Raw genomic sequence first — 18,057 nt, forward strand, 5'->3', positions numbered from 1 at the left:
AGGAAGGAGGTAGCAAGAGGAGGAGGAGGTACCAAGAGGAGGAGGAGAAGCTGGAAGAGGAGGTAGGAAGAGGAGGAGGAGGATAAAGATGAGGTAGAAAGAGGAGGAGGAAGAGGAGGTAGAATCTCGCAGATGAGAAGGTAAACTCTAGGAACAGCGTTGGAAGGTGGCAGCTGATCATCAATATTTCAGAGCTATGTAATTGATGGAGGGGCTATTTAAAGCTCTGCCTGCACAGCCTATTTAAAGGAGGGGCGGCTTCTCTCTCTCGCTTGCTCGCTCGCTGGCTCTGCAGACAAAGACCAGAGAGGAGGAGGGAGCCTGCCTCGCATCAAAAGACAGACACAGAGGGAGTCACTGGAGTGTTTGATTCTGTTATCCATCTCCATCACTGACTTCCTCACCCACGTCCTGCTCCATCGGAGTTGCTAGGAATGCTTAAACGTTCATACTGTGATTGAATATTAACGAGCGGGTTTACTGTTTAGGATCGTGTTGTGTTGCTTTTGTGAAGAGACGCCGAATCCCAGTTGAAACTGTCGATAGAACATCACAGTCATCATCTTCACCGGCACTCACCAGAAATTCTCTTCACATGATAGGCTGCCTCCCTGCAGTGGGTTGAGGAGGCTACTCTACTGGCTCTGGTCCTGTTAGCATGTTAACAGCTCCGGTGGCAGGAAGCTGCGGAAACATGGCTGGGGGGTCTATAGATCTCAGAGGATCTCTATATAGATCTCAGAGGATCTCTATAGATCTCAGAGGATCTATAGTTCTGTGGCCTATCAGAAGCCGGTCTGTAGGTGTTAGCTAGAAGCATAGAGACAGCTAAGCCGGACTGGGCAGGACTGCACCACATGGGACTGTTGGGAGTTACAAAACCACACCACCAAAAACAACAACAACGACAAAAACAACAACATAAAAATAGAAAATGCAAATGCAGAGGGAAGACTGTAGCGATGATGAGGGAAGGAGCAGTAGTCAGTCAGTCAGCCAGCCAGCCAGCCAGCCAGCCAGCCAGCCAGCCAGCCAGCCAGCCAGCCAGCCAGCCAGCCAGCCAGTCAGTCAGTCAGTCCCCAAAAACAACAAGCCAGCCATGCATGGCCCCAGAGGGTTCCAGGTTGCGTTCTCTAGCAATCAGCTCAGGCCAAGCAACACCACCATCACCACCTTCACCACCTTCACCACCTTCACCACCTTCACCACCTTCACCACCACCACCACCACCACCACCACCACCGGATGGGCATGGCAACACAGCGCACAGCCAGGCCAGTACCTAAAGATCTGTCTCCGCTTTTGAGAGCTAGAGGAGTAGCCATCAGTGGACAGTCTGTTGGGTTACATTGGAAGAAAAATGCTGGGGTTACTGGATTGGACTTGAGAGGGGAGGGGGTGAGGGGTGTGTGGAGGGGGGGGGGGGGGGGGGGTGCGTACGGTCTCAGCAGAGAAATGCACACAAAGCAAATCTTGACAGTTCTAAAGGCCCCCGTTGGCCTTCTGTCCCTCTCAGCGCTCTGCTGTAACGATCTCTCCTCGTCCCAGAGAGCCAGGCCCTGGAGGAGGGAAGCTCCTCATCTGCTGCTCTAAGCAAACCGTCCTACTCTATCTACAACTACATAATCCTAGTCACACAAACATAACATACACGTTACTGTCCTACAACTACATAATCCTAGTCACACAAACATAACATACACGTTACTGTCCTACAACTACACAATCCTAGTCACACAAACATAACATAGACTTATTGTCCAACAACTACACAATCCTAGTCACACAAACATAACATACACTTATGCCTCTTATTCACATTTGCAAACCCAAAACCCAAGACCTTGCTCTAATCTAACATACTGTATACTGTATATCTAGAATGGGTGTATATCAGGTTTAAAATGTATTGGGATCATTAGCTGTGACTTGCCAGAGGACTGTTAGTAGTAACGAGCTACAGTACATAAGTCTCGTTGAGAGGGGTCAGGGAAGAATTTTTACAGCTCACTTTTCTGGCCCCTGGGTAATGCTGTTTTTTTGCTTCCCTCTGGAATATGTAGGGGTGGGACCTATACCCACCTCCCTTGTTCTCTGTAAAGCGCAGTGTTACCTCTGTGTATGAAATGCGCTATACAAATAAAGCTTTGATTGATTGATTGATTGAAGTTGTCAAGGTCCTTGAACTGCACCTTAGGGTGCCCCGGAGAACTGGCGAGATGGAGCCAGAGTTAGAGAAGACCTCACTAAGACAGAGACAGGGGGCCTCACTAATATGCAGGCCTGACAAGCCTGACAGACTCCCAACTCAGAGGAGGATGGTGGGACAAGTTCACACATGAGGGTCTCCAAGGTCAGATCAGGCATCGGCTTACCTGTTGTCGTTGATGTATCCATTTTGTGAAGACTGAAAAGGAAAAGACACCTATACATTACGAATAGCTTCAGGCAGCCCTGCAGAACCAGCTCCACCAAACTGCTCACCAATACACTGGATGACAAGTCTCTGGTTAGCTCACGCATTCATTTAAACTACCCAAGGTTCACACACACAAACCCTGAGGTGTAGCGTTGATGTTTTGACTATATGCTGACTACTCCATAATAAGAGCAGTCGCTAGCTCTCTGTGTGCGTGTCTCTCTCTCTCTCTCCAGAACCGGGTCCTCGGACCCTCCCGGGGTTAGGTGGCGGCGTGTTAGTATGGCGAGCGGAAGAAACGGTTAGCGGATCGTAGAGCGCCGCCGGTCCCTCCTTCGCTCTCTGGCTCTCCGCTGCCGCCGTTACCGTGGCGACGACTTACTTCTCGGGCGAAGATGCGGTCTCGTACGCGCTGGTACTCCTCCTCGCGCTCCTCGATGGACTTACTGCGCCGCCCGTCCTGCAGCGGCACTCGGATCTGCCATTGGGGAGGAGGAGGGGCTCAGGACCTCATTGGATAGGAAGCAAAACTAGGAAGCAGATACCATTTTTTGGATGCCACACCGGATTCTAAATTCTCAACTATATAGGTAAGCCAGAGCATTAAACGTTGGCCAGAAAGCAAGGTCACGGTTACTTTGGCTCCCAGAACAGCAGTTATCAGCAGAAGGAACGTTCGTTGTCTTTGTGACAATCTGACACCTCCGTCTCTAACAGCCCGCTCACACATATGCGTTGCTAGGCTTTGCTTCAACGCTTGACGGTGGGAGGGCATGACGCTCACAACAACAACCAATCACATTGTCCAAAATGACTTTTTTAAGCAGTATAGCCTGTCATGTAACCAGCACCAGCCAGCGATCTCTCAAAACAAGAGGGGGGTATTTTGATAAACTGATTACATTTAGAGAATCTGCATAGTTACTTTCTCGCCTGAAAAACTGTTAACATTTTAATAAGTGACATAGTACCCGGCGTACAGACACAATTACAACAGTTGAGCAATGGCGACGGACGAGAGGCATGAACAACCTGTGACGTCATTGGCTGACGGCTGCGGTAACGCTTCAAAAGATGAACTTTTCTCAACTCTCAACACAACCTACGCAAGCAACGCGACGCAACTGAACCACAACGCAACTACAATTCCGTTTGGCAACGCATGATGCCGCTCCATTCAAAGTGAATGTGAAGCGTCAAAGTTGAAGCCTGAAACGCATACGTGTGAGCGCAGCGTAAACGTCCGTTGCTCTGGTGAAACCAGACGGGGTTACCTGATTATCATCCTTGTCCATGCTGGCGTCGTCTCTCTTCAGGATGAACTTCTTCTGGAAGTCCATGTTCCTCTCATCCTTGATGTGCTCAGAGAACCTCTGCTCAGGGCTGCCAAAGAGGAGGAGGAGGAGGAGGATTACAAAATAAAGTATTATGATGAAATACTTTATTTGAGTATCTGGGTGTGGAACCTGCACGCAAACCTAAACATCTGTATCTGTCTTACCTGTCCGTTTATCTGCTTGCGTCTTTCTGTTCGTTCGTCTGCCTGTATCTGTCGGTCTGTCTCTATACCCAGCCAATCAGCCACTCACATGCGGGTGTCGCCCAGTCGGTCTGTCTCTATACCAATCAGCCAATCAGCCACTCACATGCGGGTGTTGCCCGGTCGGTCTGTCTCTATATCCAGCCAATCAGCCACTCACATGCGGTTGTTGCCCGGTCGGTCTGTCCCTATATCCAGCCAATCAGCCACTCACATGCGGGTGTTGCCGGTCTTGTTGATGATGACAGCCTTGCCCGTCTGGTCCACGTTGTGGTCCATGCCAAAGTAGGCGGCGACGCGGTGCAGCAGCATGCGGTGGTATGACGTCATCTGAGGGAACTTCTTGTACTGGTTACTACGGGGAGAACAGCCACGGCCAACATTACACTGCAGTAATGACACCAAACAACGTAGAAAGCAGGAAACAACGTGACGTCAGAAATTTGCATTCTATCGGGAACTACGGTAGAACCTCAGAGATACAAATCCATCTGGATGAGGGTCATTCGTTCGGATCTCTGAAATGTTCGTCGTAAGTCAAAGTACACCAAATTTACAAAATTGAATATTAATTTCTGTTTCTTATTTATGTTTACACTCAGAATAAATACATAAATACCCTCTAGAACAATCAGAAAAGCATTGAAATTGCAATCAAATAACCAACTATACATCTGTTTGTGCTAGCCCTTTTGTCACGTTCTAGTAATGTTAAATTTGACAGCTACTTCCAGTTTTGATACCCATTCGGTTGACTGGACTTTTTGGATCTCTGGGTATTGGATCTCTGAGGTTCTATTGTATTGCTACGCTGGGAGCTAAACTTAAAGCTAGGAGTCAATAGAAGTGTCTCCCATATGCTGTTGCGAGCCACGTGTGACATTTCTGCAAAGTCATTCACTCTAGATAAGGTCGTCTACCAAAAGCTTAACTTGTTACTTATAAATAAAAGTTATAAAGTTGAGCTTATTCTAGTAATAATACCAGTTGATCCACAGGGGGACTCTGAGAGACAGGCACAGCCACAGTAGCCTAAACAAGCTCCAATATCAACTACAATCACCATATTTATCCTATTACAACAGCTTAACTATAAATATACCAGCAGACATAGAAAGCTAAAATTAAATGTGAGTGGACGAAGAGAATGTTGCTCACTTGTCGTCATTAATGAACTCCAAGATATCTTGTTCTAGTTTGAGCAGCATCATTCGATCCCTGTAGGAAAGAGGGCGAGAGAGAGAGAGAGAGAGAGGAGAGAGGAGAGAGAGAGAGAGAGAGAGAGAGAGAGAGACGGGGTTGTAGAGTACAGACTGAGTGCCAAGGAAGATCAAAGGCAAGAGCAACTGCAATACTTTTCCGATCCATCTGGAGTGAGGATGGGTAGCAGCTTCACCCCAGGCCGCCAGTAGAGTCATACAGGCTAGTCTCTCATACTGTGGGCAGACCAAGCTGGGTTCACAATAGAACAGACCAGACAGTTTTAGAACAAAATGTGATTTTAAAATGCCATTTTCAATGCCATGTCAAATCTTATGGAAGGATGTGCAATGACACAGACGTTCTAAAACAAGCCTCTCATTGCAGCTGTTGTATGTGAACCCAGATTTATTATGAAAGGTCCATCACAGAACTGGGATTCAAAGTATTAGTTTGAACACTTGTTCCTGCATGCTAGTTACTTGAACATGACATCACCGTTTAGATACAGTGGGTTTGGGTTTGGTTCGGGTTCTGCTAGAGACTTACTACAACCTACCATAGCAAGCTGCTGGATTCAGGTGAGATCAATGGGGTGAGGAGTTCAGATATTCCTCAGATTGTGTGGCCTGGGTGAGACTCACGAGTCTCTAAGCGCCTGGGTGAGACTCACGAGTCTCTAAGCATTGCGCTCAACTAAACACTGAAGACATTTGTCCAGGATTCGTGGCTAAAAGTGGGTGGAAACAATTTGAGAGATTGAAAAAAAAACTGCGTTGCAGAACCACTCCAACTTCCTTAGGGGGTCCTTCCTAATGGGGTGGTGAATGTTTTGTTTTGATTCTCCACTCCAATTTGTTTGGAGGACATCATTTCAGGTAAGATGGACCCTTCACCCTATTGGAGATGTAGGCGGCGGCTCTGATTGGTAGTGTCGCTTTTCTAGCAATGATTTTCAATGGAGATGTCTCCAGATTTTCGCTGGCAGAGATCTCCAAAGTCTAGAATTGGGGAAACTAGGCCCGGGTATACAGGCCTGGTCTGGTCTGAGGATTTGACCCGGCTCAGGGCCTACTGGCCGTCTCTGGCAGTGCGCGGCTACCTGGGGTTGTTCTTCAGTGTGTTGACCAGAAACTCATGGACGTCGATGCCTGTGGAGTCAGTGTACTCCTGACTGGAGTCTGCGGAGGGTAGAGAGAAAGGGATAATACACCATGCTGCTTATTACAGCCACTAGAGTTGACATCAGTCACTCACTACAGTGTGTTTCAGTCATGGAGGTCGGAGAGGGTCGGAAGCAGCAGATACACTAGCAGACTGGCCCAGCTCACTGACTGGTGGGCTTTTACACCAACACACTATAGTGAGGGAGGGATCACGTTTCACTACTCTCTTCTGCGCCAGCAGATGTCTAGCTGGCCTGCTGCCTCTAAGGCTCTCTCTTTCAGTTGGGCTGCTGTCTCTAAGGCTCTCTCTCTCAGTTGGGCTGCTGCCTCTAAGGCTCTCTCTTTCAGTTGGGCTGCTGTCTCTAAGGCTCTCTCTTTCAGTTGGGCTGCTGTCTCTAAGGCTCTATCTCTCAGTTGGGCTGCTGCCTCTAAGGCTCTCTCTTTCAGTTGGGCTGCTGTCTCTAAGGCTCTCTCTTTCAGTTGGGCTGCTGCCTCTAAGGCTCTCTCTCTCTCAGTTGGGCTGCTGTCTCTGAGGCTTTCTCTTTCAGTTGGCCTGCTGCCTCTAAGGCTCTCTCTCTGTTGGGCTGCTGTCTCTAAGGCTCTCTCTTTGAGTTGGGCTGCTGTCTCTAAGGCTCTCTCTCTCAGTTGGGCTGCTGCCTCTAAGGCTCTCTCTTTGAGTTGGGCTGCTGCCTCTAAGGCACTTAGCCCTGGAGGTCCTGTTGAGAGACCGCAGGGGTGGATCCTGGATGGCCGTGAGATTGAGACTAACTCTTAGTTTCACCCTGTTGTAATATCTTAAACATAGCCATTCCATAACTTCACTGTTATATCCACATAAGTAATGCCGGGTGCAGACTACAGGAGACGGACGCTTCAAGACGCAGGACCGCACACTACACGATTTCAGACTGGCGATTAATGCCAGGGAAATGCGATCTCATTGGCTAATGTTGGTTTCCGCTCAGCATTCCATCGCTGTCCCAAGGATAAATATCAAACATGTTTGATATTTACGATTCATAATCGGGGACACTACAATCAGTCGGGAACGTTAAGATTAGGTCGGTAAACACCTCACACTACAGGATAATTTGGGCAGATAATCAGTTCTGACAAGCCTTGATTCGTGAACGCCCCCCCGACTGTCGGGAGGGGTGAATCGGAGCTAAAATCGGGTTTAAAATCCTCTAGTCTGCACCCGGCATAACAAAGTAAATCCTGTTTGGATTTTTGGACTATACTGAATACCGCCGTCTTTTTTGTAGGCCAAATACACTGCTAGTTTATGCACTATGTTTGTATTTTGCACTGTTCTGTTCTGTCCTGGCACTGGTCCATTGTTGGCTCCACGGTGATGAAAAAAAAAAGTGCAAATAGCAATAAAATAATTCTGATTCTGATTTGAACCATGGTGAACCAATATAATCTAATGCCAGTACGTGAGAACCCTTACACTCGAGCCTTGGTCTTACCCCGAGACAGCATCTTGCGCGGGGTCTTGTCCTTGTTCTTCTCCTCGTTCTCATACTCGTCCTTGGAAGACTTCTCCTCTTCCTTGTCAGACGGACAGCTTATGTGGAGCTGGATGATGTCCTGGAGCATTGACATGTTTTGCATTGACAATATACAAGATCGCCAACTTGCTCTTATTTTTTTGCAAACTAACTGTACTGTACATATACTTGCTCTTGAATATTTAAGATTTGGACCACATAAGCTTTGCATAATATAATAAAATCTGATTGTCAAACTTCAAACCATAAGACGGACGACTATGCTTTTATCCCAAACTATCTGATCCTCTAACAAGTATAAATATCACAAATTGACATGGTGGTCTCTTCTCATGGCGTTACATCACCACCAGCAACCCAACCATCTACTGTATGTGACCAACGCATGTAGGCCACCTGTACCTGGACCATAGGAAGAGTATCTGCTGCAGAGGCCACAGCTTCGGGGGATCCAAACAAATAAATAAACAAACAAAACAAGTACCTGTGATTCAGGGGGTCCGTCTGTGGAGAAGGGTCCGGAGGACTCCTCACACACCGCCAGACTCCTCACCAGCTTCAGCTTGGCATTGGACTGAAACACACAGCAGCACAGACACTGCAACACAAGCTGTAACAGGTGGGATTCCGGCACAGACTCAGGGATTTGGGGGCCCTTTTATAAATGCCAATGGAGGCACCATTGTAATAACATAATATAATTAAATTAAATTCACCACTAGTGGGGTTCTCAATCACCTCCCCTCATAAATATAATCTATAATATAATTTAATTAAATCCACCACTAGTGGGATGCTCCATCACCTCCCCTTGGTCAGACCACCACTTCATTTGTATCTTTATACAGATTGGTGTTTTTTATTTGTTTATTTTTCAATTATTACCTGTTTTTTTTTCTTTTTTTTCTTATCCCTTTCCTTTAACACTACATGGGATTCAAACTGCCAACATCGACCATGGGACAAAAGAAGAATTCCCTTAGGTTAAGATTGTTTCACGGTGCTTTATAAATAAAATTATAATTTATTATTATTAAGGTCTAAAGGTGATATATTGATCTTTGTGTCCAAGCCGTTTGGTTCCTGTTTTAACACTACTGATAGTGAACTATATAGTACCTACCCTGAATCCCTTGGTGGACATAACTGTTATGACAGGATATGAACATTGAATAATTGAGAGGTAATATGGTCTCGAAAGGGAAGACAGGGAGGGAGGAAGTAGGGAATGGGGGGTAAGCGAGGGAGGGGAGAGAGAGGGAGGCAGGGGAGAGGAGGGAAGGCTTGACTGGAGAACAGAAGAACATGGATACACAGCAGAAGAGAAAACATTCCCAAGGCTGCACAAACCTAAGCCATGAGAAGCCTTCACTGCTAGTTGTTCTTCATACACGTCAGCACCTTCATTATCATGACAAAATGGAGGACATTCAGATAGTGAACCGCCCTCCCCGCCCCTGAATCCTTCTCTCTCCTGTCGTGGAATTTTACACCTAGTCTCAAGACTATTCAGATTCTTTTCTTTTCTTTAAAACCTATTCATCCAGTCCCCTGCCTTTTGCTATTGTAAACACCTTAAAACTTTGTTTCTCTCTCTCTTTTGTAATTCCAAAACACCTCCTCTACCTCGTCTTCCTCATCTCTTTGTTTAAGTCAGAAGGGCCACACCTTCGTCCTTCCCGTCCTGGCTCAGACCTTTTGTTTCTTTGTTTATATTCAAAGTGCGCCGCGCTTTTCTTTTCATCCCTCGACCACTGTTTGATATCCGTCACCTTACGATGACGTATAGACGACTCAGCCAATCAAATGTCGGCTGCACCACATCCTTGTTTTGAACACATATAAGGGGGTATCTGGCGAGCTCATTTTTACTTCTGTTCTGGTGAACCACTCTGTGTTTTATCTTGAGGTCTGTTTGCAATCGTATTGTTTTCTTAATAAATCTGACTGAACCTTTTTGAGCGAACTTTTGCTTTGGCAAATACTTCATTTTTCGAAACCTCTACTACAATTGGCGACTCGGGACGGGATCGACTGCCGTGAGATTCGCCTGGAGTGGAAGCGAAGGAAGCAGACGTGCGGAGCAGTAGCGGCTCTGGAAATCTTCTCTCTTTGCGCCTATTGCATTGGTTCGGAGAAGTCCGCCGTTGGTTCCACTCGGCTAAACTCACGGTACGTTGAAAAACGAATCCTTTTATGCTTGGTATTTGCCTTGGTTTCGTTTCAGATTGTGTTGGTCTAGATTATTGAAAACAGAAACCCCGGCGTGGGTTTTTTAGTAACTATCTAAGGAGTTGTGACTCAACAGTAGATATATTATATTGTATTGTTCTTTGACTTCGTCCTTGTTTCGTTACTAGGGTATATGCCTTTCAGAAGAAGTGTGAGTTTGGTCTAGTTAATACGCCAAAGTTGGCACAGAACGGGCTTCCCTTTGGCCGGTCGCGGGAGTTGTACCGTTGTATTTTTTCTCAGCGAAGGTTGTACCGTTGTATTTTTTCTCAGCGAAGGTTGTACCGTTGTATTTTTTCTCAGCGAAGGTAGCTACTGGGAGTGGTTTGGTACGTAGTCCGACCCGCGTTTCTGGTAGAAGCGTTTGTCCCTTTGATCCCGGGTGGTTGGTATAACCTAAACGAGTTTTAACTTTGACCAAGTGGCTGGTGCAGCCGGGCAAGCATATGTTTTTTTGCTTGTCGTAAACGTGGGCCTGTTTTCGTCCTGTGTTCGTCCTCTTTGTTCGTTCTTTGTGTTGTGTCCCTGCACGGGTTTGTTAGTCTGCTGTTTTACTGTTGGAGTTTCGGCTCTGTCTTGTATGTGTTGTTAAGCGCGCCTATTTTTTTTTCCAGGTAAAAGTACTGTTTATTTTTTTTCCGACACTGTTTTTGAGGGCCGTAAATCGTAACTGCTAGTGAGTAGTCTGAGAGACGTTCATCTCCGTGTTACGCAGGAGTGTGGGAGAGTGTCCTTTGTTTTGTTTTTTCGTAAGCGATTTTGGTGCAAAATGGGTGCCGCTACTAGCTCACCACTTGATATTCTCAAATTGTCTGGTCCAGCTAAAATTGTTGCGCTAAAATATTCTGCTAGTGCCTGTTGGCAGATTCAGCTATGGAATAAGAATAGCAGTTTTCCATCTCCATCTGGTACTCTTAGCGTTAAAGCTTTGGCCAACGTTAGGGCTCAACTAGAAGCGTTTGAGAAGACTAAGTTGGGTAAGAAAAGTGGTAATGCCATCGATTGGGCAGCGTTTAAAATTTGGGAGTCAGTAGCGCGGGAAGGTTTTTTGAAGTCAGAGAAAAGATACAATGAAGCTATACAGCCAACGGCGTCTCCGCCGCTTCCCCCATCGAATCACTCTGACCTAGATTTTTCCCCCTCGACTCGTTGCTCCGTTATCACACCACCTAACAATGCTCCCGCCATTATTAGCCACGTCCCTTCTCTCTCTGCCGTATCCCCTCACAGTATTGCCTCTGCGCCACCCGATCTGTTTTCCTCGGACATGCAGGCGCCTCCGCAATACGAATTAAAAGCGCCCCTTTCCCCCGACCGACGTGTACCTCCAGGACCACCCTCTTCTCCCGTCCATACTATAGCATCTTCGACTAGATGTTACACTAAGCAAGAACAGGAAAGGAAGAAAGAGTTGGCTAGAGCCATATCTGAGGCTAAGTTCAATTTGGAACAACTACAACTAGCTAGTAATAGTCTGGAGGAACCGCAACTCCTAGCCCCAATGGTACGATGCCCGAATCCTAATCCCCGACCGTCTCAACTAGATGATGCAGCTGGCCACGCGGCCTGGACCCCCGAGATCAGAGTGTACAGACCATGGCGTTCGGATGAACTGCGTGATGTAGCTAGAACCTTGCCCGATACAACCAAAGACATTGACGAGTTTGAAAATCTTTAGACTGTTTAAACAACAGTTTAGTTCGAATGTATGAGCCTCACGCAGAGGAAATCGCCATGATCATGAGACAATGCCTTGGGTTAAAATGGGTCGATTTGAAAGATCCGTTTGACATTACGTTGCCTTTTTCTCATGCCGATTTTGCCGACCAAAACACTGCGCTGTTGAACAGAATCAAAACTCGATTCCCAAAGAAAATGGATTAGGACCGTATCACATATTGTAAACAACAATCCGATGAACAGTTCGAGAAATTTTGGGAACGACTGGAATCAGTCTTCGCGTCACACAGTGGCATGGACAAAGCGAATGCCGATTATAAGAAAATTCTAAAACAACAGTTGATGAATAACTCTCTCTCCTCTTTGTCTGACCAAGTTAGGATGTGTTGCCACACCTGGGAGTCAACTTCGCTCGAGGAAGTTGTTGACCATTTCCGGTATGCGGAGCGACTTCGCGTTCACATTGAACAAAGGGAGGCGAAAGAAATTAAGTTAGGTACAGCCAAGTTACAAGCCGCTCAACTGGAACAGATAGAAAACCAGTCCGAAGGACCAGAGAGAGAACAACGACCACAGGGTCGTCACATGAACAAGAATCGTAGGGATAGAAACAGAATGGACTACAGGATGAAACCGAGGGAGGGAAACGAAAACGGAGACAGAACTGACGCGTGTTTTCATTGTGGTAAAACTGGTCACTGGATCAGGAACTGTCGCAGTTACCGCAGGCGAAATGAGAGAAAGAATCCTGCAACCTGGGGTTCGGCGCCACCTGCTGGAAATTCCCTGAACAACCCACAGCAACAGTCATGACTAGGCCAGGAACAGACAGAGAGGTTTGCTGAGGGACCGTCAGATAGTACAGCTGTACAGGATAAAGAGAAGGTTGTTCATATTTGTCAATACCTTAATCTGCATACAACACCGTCCGAGCTTCCAGTCGTAACTTTAGAAGTTAATGGAGAGCAACTCATGTTTTTAGCTGACACCGGCGCACACTCATCAGTCCTAAGCTCCTCAAAGATTAATGTTGTTCCTAAACTGACAAATGAAGTTGCAAAAACCATTGGTGCAGCAGGTATTGAAAAATCTGAGAGAATGACTACGTCACTTCCTGTTGTGTTGGATGATGCTGAATTCCAACACCAATTTATCTATTCTCATTGTTGTCCTGTTAACCTAATGGGGAGAGATCTGCTGTGCAAACTAGGGTTTCAGATGTGCTGTGACTCAAATGGGGTCACCATTATCCGGCCTAAACAGGTAACACCACTGCGCGACCTCATGTTTATAGAACATATGACAAGTTGGACATATTCCTGGAACATTGAAAATAATGATCAGATGTCCCTCCAACGTTCTAAGCTGTTCTCAAAAATTAACTCCTGTTATTCATATGACACCCCTCTCACACCACAGACTACATTACACTGCACTGCAAATGTATCCCCACTACAACAAGATCATGATTTTGAGAAAGTCTGGTTACAACCACAAAGTAGTGAGTTTCTTGAATGTGCTATGCTGTATGTAGATCCTGATCATGCAGCTCTCTCTGTGTGTCTGACAGAGACACAGAAACAGCTGTATGATGAAAAACAAGGTGTCCCACACATTTCACTTGGTGTCTCTGAGTTTGTTAACAAGGAGGAGACAGGCACGTGGCTGCAGACGGCAATGGAAGCTACTGACTGGGTTGGAGATCCACACCAAAGTGAGGACGCCATTCCTGAGGCTAAGGAGGGGTTCCTGCATCACATCTCTCCTGGGGATTGGGTCCTGGTCCACGACCACAGACGAAGGAGCTGGAACTCGCCGAGGTGGCTCGGGCCGTACCAGGTTCTACTCACCACGCAGACGGCGGTCAAAGTAGCTGAGAGGACTTCGTGGATCCATGCAAGCCATTGCCGACGGGTCCAAGCAGCAGAGGACGGTCCACCAGGGGATCGCCAACACCAGGAGATCAAGGATGCAGCTGAACCAGAGGGCTCAGAGGCCAAAGCCATGGGCCGCCACACTGTCCTCTCCTCTGATGAGGAATCGGAGGAAAAATGACCTTGCTGGTCACCTCCTTCTCATGGTCGTTATGATGGCAATATGGAGAAACTCCACAGCCATGACCTCACAAGATGCACCACACACGCACACACCTGCACACACTGCAACTAACATTGAACATAACTGATTCAAACAACGCGACATTGAAGTTGCGATCTAGAAGAGAAGACGCCTTGTCCCCAGTGACATTCTATTGCCCAAAAGAGAAGTGTCACCTAAATGACTGTTGGATATACACTGTGAACAAGAATGACTGGACTCTGTTACGCTCTACAGATGTCAAAATCCAAGACGATGAGAAGTTCCTTGGATCTACCCTGGTGACTCTGACCAATGCTGATGAAAAGAGTTGGGAAATGCCATATTGGTGTGTTTTAAGCAGAGATGTGATTAATGTAGCTCGAAGCAAGAACTATGGTGCTGATATTTGCAAACCTGTCCCAGATTATCCCTCTACTATGGTAGTTAATTGTAACAAGTATTTAACCAGGTCATCCAACTCAGATCGGAAGACCCATCCTAACACTGCTATAAGTATGGTACGGGAATTTGCATCAAAAATGGATTATGATGATTGTTGGATTTGTCAACAGGTCCCGGCTAGTACATCATCACCTACCCTATATCCAATTCCCTTAACACAAGCTGAATGGTTACATGACTGGCAAGGGTTAGCAACCCATACATTCTCCACTAGGGAACAAGTCTCATCTTGTCAAATTCATGCAGGAGTAGATAGATTAATTAATTCCTACGACGGTATAGAGAATAGCATTTTAACACAGTTCAATCACAGGTCAATCAAAACCAGAAACCAAGAGAATTTACTCGACTAGAACTAGCTAGTTATTCATTTTTCCAGAGTACCTGGACCCCAGTTAATTCATAATATTCAAGCTGTCTTCACACAGGTATATACAGTTCCTTTAACTGCACAGTTAGCGTGTACTGGCTTATCCACAACTGTAGAATGGAGAAATTCAATTGTTTTTTCCGGGTTAAAATGTCAGATTATTGATTGTTTTGTCCAGTCTCAGAGAAAACTATTCAACCAAACTAATCTTAGAGTTCAAACAAACACTGATCAATTCAAAGTCATACCTCTGCAGAAGGTAACAGGTTGTATTGATGTTTTTAGGAAGAACTTAGACTCAGCCATTACTGATTTAGGAACCAGCTCTTGTATAGACCCAGTCTATGAGTATCTGTATCGAGGCAAGGAAATAGAACTCCCTGAAGGCATTTTCCTAGTCTGTGGAAACATTGCCTACTCTAAACTACCTGAGGATAGTATGGGACGTTGTTATTTAGCTCATTTAATTCCTATGATCAGGAATGTTACTCAGGAAGAGATGAAAGTACTCCATAAACAAACTACTATTAGACATCGTAGGGATCTCGCAATTTTCAATGCAGCACTAGGAATGATGATTCCTAGTAATGGTTTTCTTCGGAATAATGCTGAAATACAGATTTTATCGTATGTCCTACAGGATCACATAAATGCATCTGATAGAGTTATTTTTGCCCTTGCCCAAGAGGTAAATGAAATGAAGAAAGTCGTTCTCCAGAATAGGTTCGCATTAGATACAATCCTAGCCTCTCAAGGAGGTACATGTGCAATCGTAGGGAGTGAATGCTGTTCGTACATTTCTGATCCAAACGTCACACTAGCTGAATTTCATGAAGCAAACAAAAGAGGACTTGAGACCTTAAACAAATTACATACCTGGGATATTTGGGGACAGGTTGATAATGCATTTTCAGGTTTTGGTAATATTTTTAGGACTATTATTATTGTTCTTGTGTGTATTATTTTTGGGTTCATTATCATTTCAGTGATTATCAAATGTGCTACAAAGTGTTTAGTGGATATTCCAGCTAAAGCACTAATGGTCCAGACTTCAGTACCGAGCGGAGAAGTAGATGACCCCTTTGAAAATTATCTCGACGAAATGCATAATATCTACCTACAGGATTTATAATGTTTGGAAACATGAGCTGATAGATGGATTTGAAGTTTTACTTCTTTGGGTTTTTTCCTCAGAAATTTGACCAAGAGGTTTTTTCCCTTTTCAGAACGTTAACTTTTAAACTGGTAACCATGTCATTTTTTTACCTTGTTTCTGTCAATTTTAATTCAAGGTTTTTTGGTGAATGGTTGTCCCTTTTAGATTAGTAGTCATGCCATCTTTTTTACCTTGTTTCCTGTCAAATTTCTGAAACAAGGGAGTTTTGGTGCGTGATTTGCATGTGGAAAGAAAATAATCTATTTTTGTTAAATATTTCACAATGAAATTCTTTTTATTCTTGCTCCACCTAGTGGAGAGATTACTTCCTTTCCACATGTATAGCATAGAGTTTTTACATTTTGTGTTTGTAATTGATTTTTTTTTATTATGCTTATTTTATATTTGATGTATATATTTTATGTGGCTGTTCAGCCACAGATGAGGGAGTTTGTCGTGGAATTTTACACCTAGTCTCAAGACTATTCAGATTCTTTTCTTTTCTTTAAAACCTATTCATCCAGTCCCCTGCCTTTTGCTATTGTAAACACCTTAACCCTTTGTTTCTCTCTCTCTTTTGTAATTCCAAAACACCTCCTCTACCTCGCTCTTCCTCATCTCTTTGTTTAAGTCAGAAGGGCCACACCTTCGTCCTTCCCGTCCTGGCTCAGACCTTTTGTTTCTTTGTTTATATTCAAAGTGCGCCGCGCTTTTCTTTTCATCCCTCGACCACTGTTTGATATCCGTCACCTTACGATGACGGATAGACGACTCATATCAATCAAATGTCGGCTGCACCACATCCTTGTTTTGAACACATATAAGGGGGTATCTGGCGAGCTCATTTTTACTTCTGTTCTGGTGAACCACTCTGTGTTTTATCTTGAGGTCCGTTTGCAATCGTATTGTTTTCTTAATAAATCTGACTGAACCTTTTTGAGCGAACTTTTGCTTTGGCAAATACTTCATTTTTCGAAACCTCTACTACACTCCTACCCTCTGATACTGCCACTGATCTTCTCCTCTCTACTCTTTCCTCTTCTCTGGACAATCTCTGTCCCTTCACCTCCAGGCCTGCACGCCCAACTCCACCTACCCCAAGGCTGTCAGACTCAGTGCGTACTGATAGACGGAGCCTGAGAATAGCTGAGCGTAAATGGAGGAAAGGCAAGCTCCCAGAGGACCTTCTTAATTTCCAATCTCTTCTTTCCACATTCTCCTCCTCTCTGTCTGCTGCTAAAGCTGTTTTCTTCCGCTCTAAAATCCTAGCCTCTGCTTCCAATCCTAAAAAACTCTTTGAAACCTTCTCTTCACTACTCCAGCCCCCACCTCCTACTCCCAACTCCTCCCTTCTCCCTGATGATTTCGCGAACTTATTTGACAAGAAAGTTAACAATATCAGATCCTCTTTCCCCCTCCCCCGGTCAACGCTCCGTGCACGAAACTCACCCGCCCACCCTCTCTCCCCTCCCTGCTCCACCCCTCCTCTCCACGCCCCACCTTATCCCACTTTTCTCCCCTCTCCCCCAACGAGGCCCTCAACCTTGTAACATCTAACCGCCCCACCACGTGCTCCCTAGACCCTGTTCCCTCGACTCTCCTTCAGTCTGTTGCACCCGAACTCCTTCCCTTCCTAACCCACCTCATCAATGCATCTCTTGTATCAGGATGCTTTCCCTCTGCTTTCAAGACTGCCAGAGTCACCCCCCTCCTAAAGAAACCATCTCTCGACCCCTCTGATGTCAAAAACTACAGACCGGTTTCCCTTCTATCCTTTCTATCCAAAACACTTGAACGTGCTATCTTTAACCAACTGTCTTCGTACCTCCACCAGAACGACCTCCTAGATCCCCACCAATCCGAGTTCAAGGCTGGCCACTCGACAGAGACCGCCCTCCTTGCAGTAACGGAGTCACTCCATGCCGCAAGAGCGAACTCTCTCTCCTCTGTCCTGATACTCCTAGACCTGTCAGCAGCATTTGATACCGTAGACCACCAGATCCTCCTCTCCACCCTCGAGGGGAAAGGCATCGCTGGCTCTGCACACTCCCTGTTTGCATCCTACCTGACGGGCCGCTCCTACCAGGTGACATGGAGAGGGTCGACGTCGGAACCGCGTAGTCTGACTACGGGGGTTCCACAAGGGTCTGTCCAGGGTCCTCTCCTGTTTTCCCTCTACACTACATCTCTGGGCTCTGTCATTCGCTCGCATGGCTTCTCCTATCACTGCTATGCCGAT

At 45.9% G+C, this 18,057-nt stretch overlaps 1 protein-coding gene across 4 annotated transcripts in view; it reads right to left on the bottom strand.

The window, feature by feature from the left end:
* The window catches only part of r3hdm2 (R3H domain containing 2), a gene marked incomplete at its 3' end in the record, with an annotated part of 60,021 nt that overhangs the window by 24,773 nt on the left and 17,191 nt on the right, over positions 1 to 18,057 (bottom strand). For 3 of the 4 annotated variants that reach the window (XM_084441246.1, XM_084441245.1, XM_084441248.1), the window contains exons 4-12: positions 8,324 to 8,413; positions 7,798 to 7,918; positions 6,262 to 6,340; positions 5,118 to 5,177; positions 4,174 to 4,314; positions 3,694 to 3,802; positions 2,802 to 2,897; positions 2,376 to 2,407; positions 1,283 to 1,336 (exon numbers count right to left, since the gene is read on the bottom strand). In XM_084441246.1, coding sequence (XP_084297372.1) covers positions 1,283 to 1,336; positions 2,376 to 2,407; positions 2,802 to 2,897; positions 3,694 to 3,802; positions 4,174 to 4,314; positions 5,118 to 5,177; positions 6,262 to 6,340; positions 7,798 to 7,918; positions 8,324 to 8,413 — 782 coding nt within the window. The remainder of the gene's footprint in view (positions 1 to 1,282; positions 1,337 to 2,375; positions 2,408 to 2,801; positions 2,898 to 3,693; positions 3,803 to 4,173; positions 4,315 to 5,117; positions 5,178 to 6,261; positions 6,341 to 7,797; positions 7,919 to 8,323; positions 8,414 to 18,057) is intronic. The other variant, XM_084441247.1, reaches the window with a different exon arrangement.

Source organism: Borostomias antarcticus (assembly GCF_949987555.1).
Source record: "Borostomias antarcticus genome assembly, chromosome: 7".
NCBI classification, from domain to species: domain Eukaryota; kingdom Metazoa; phylum Chordata; class Actinopteri; order Stomiiformes; family Stomiidae; genus Borostomias; species Borostomias antarcticus.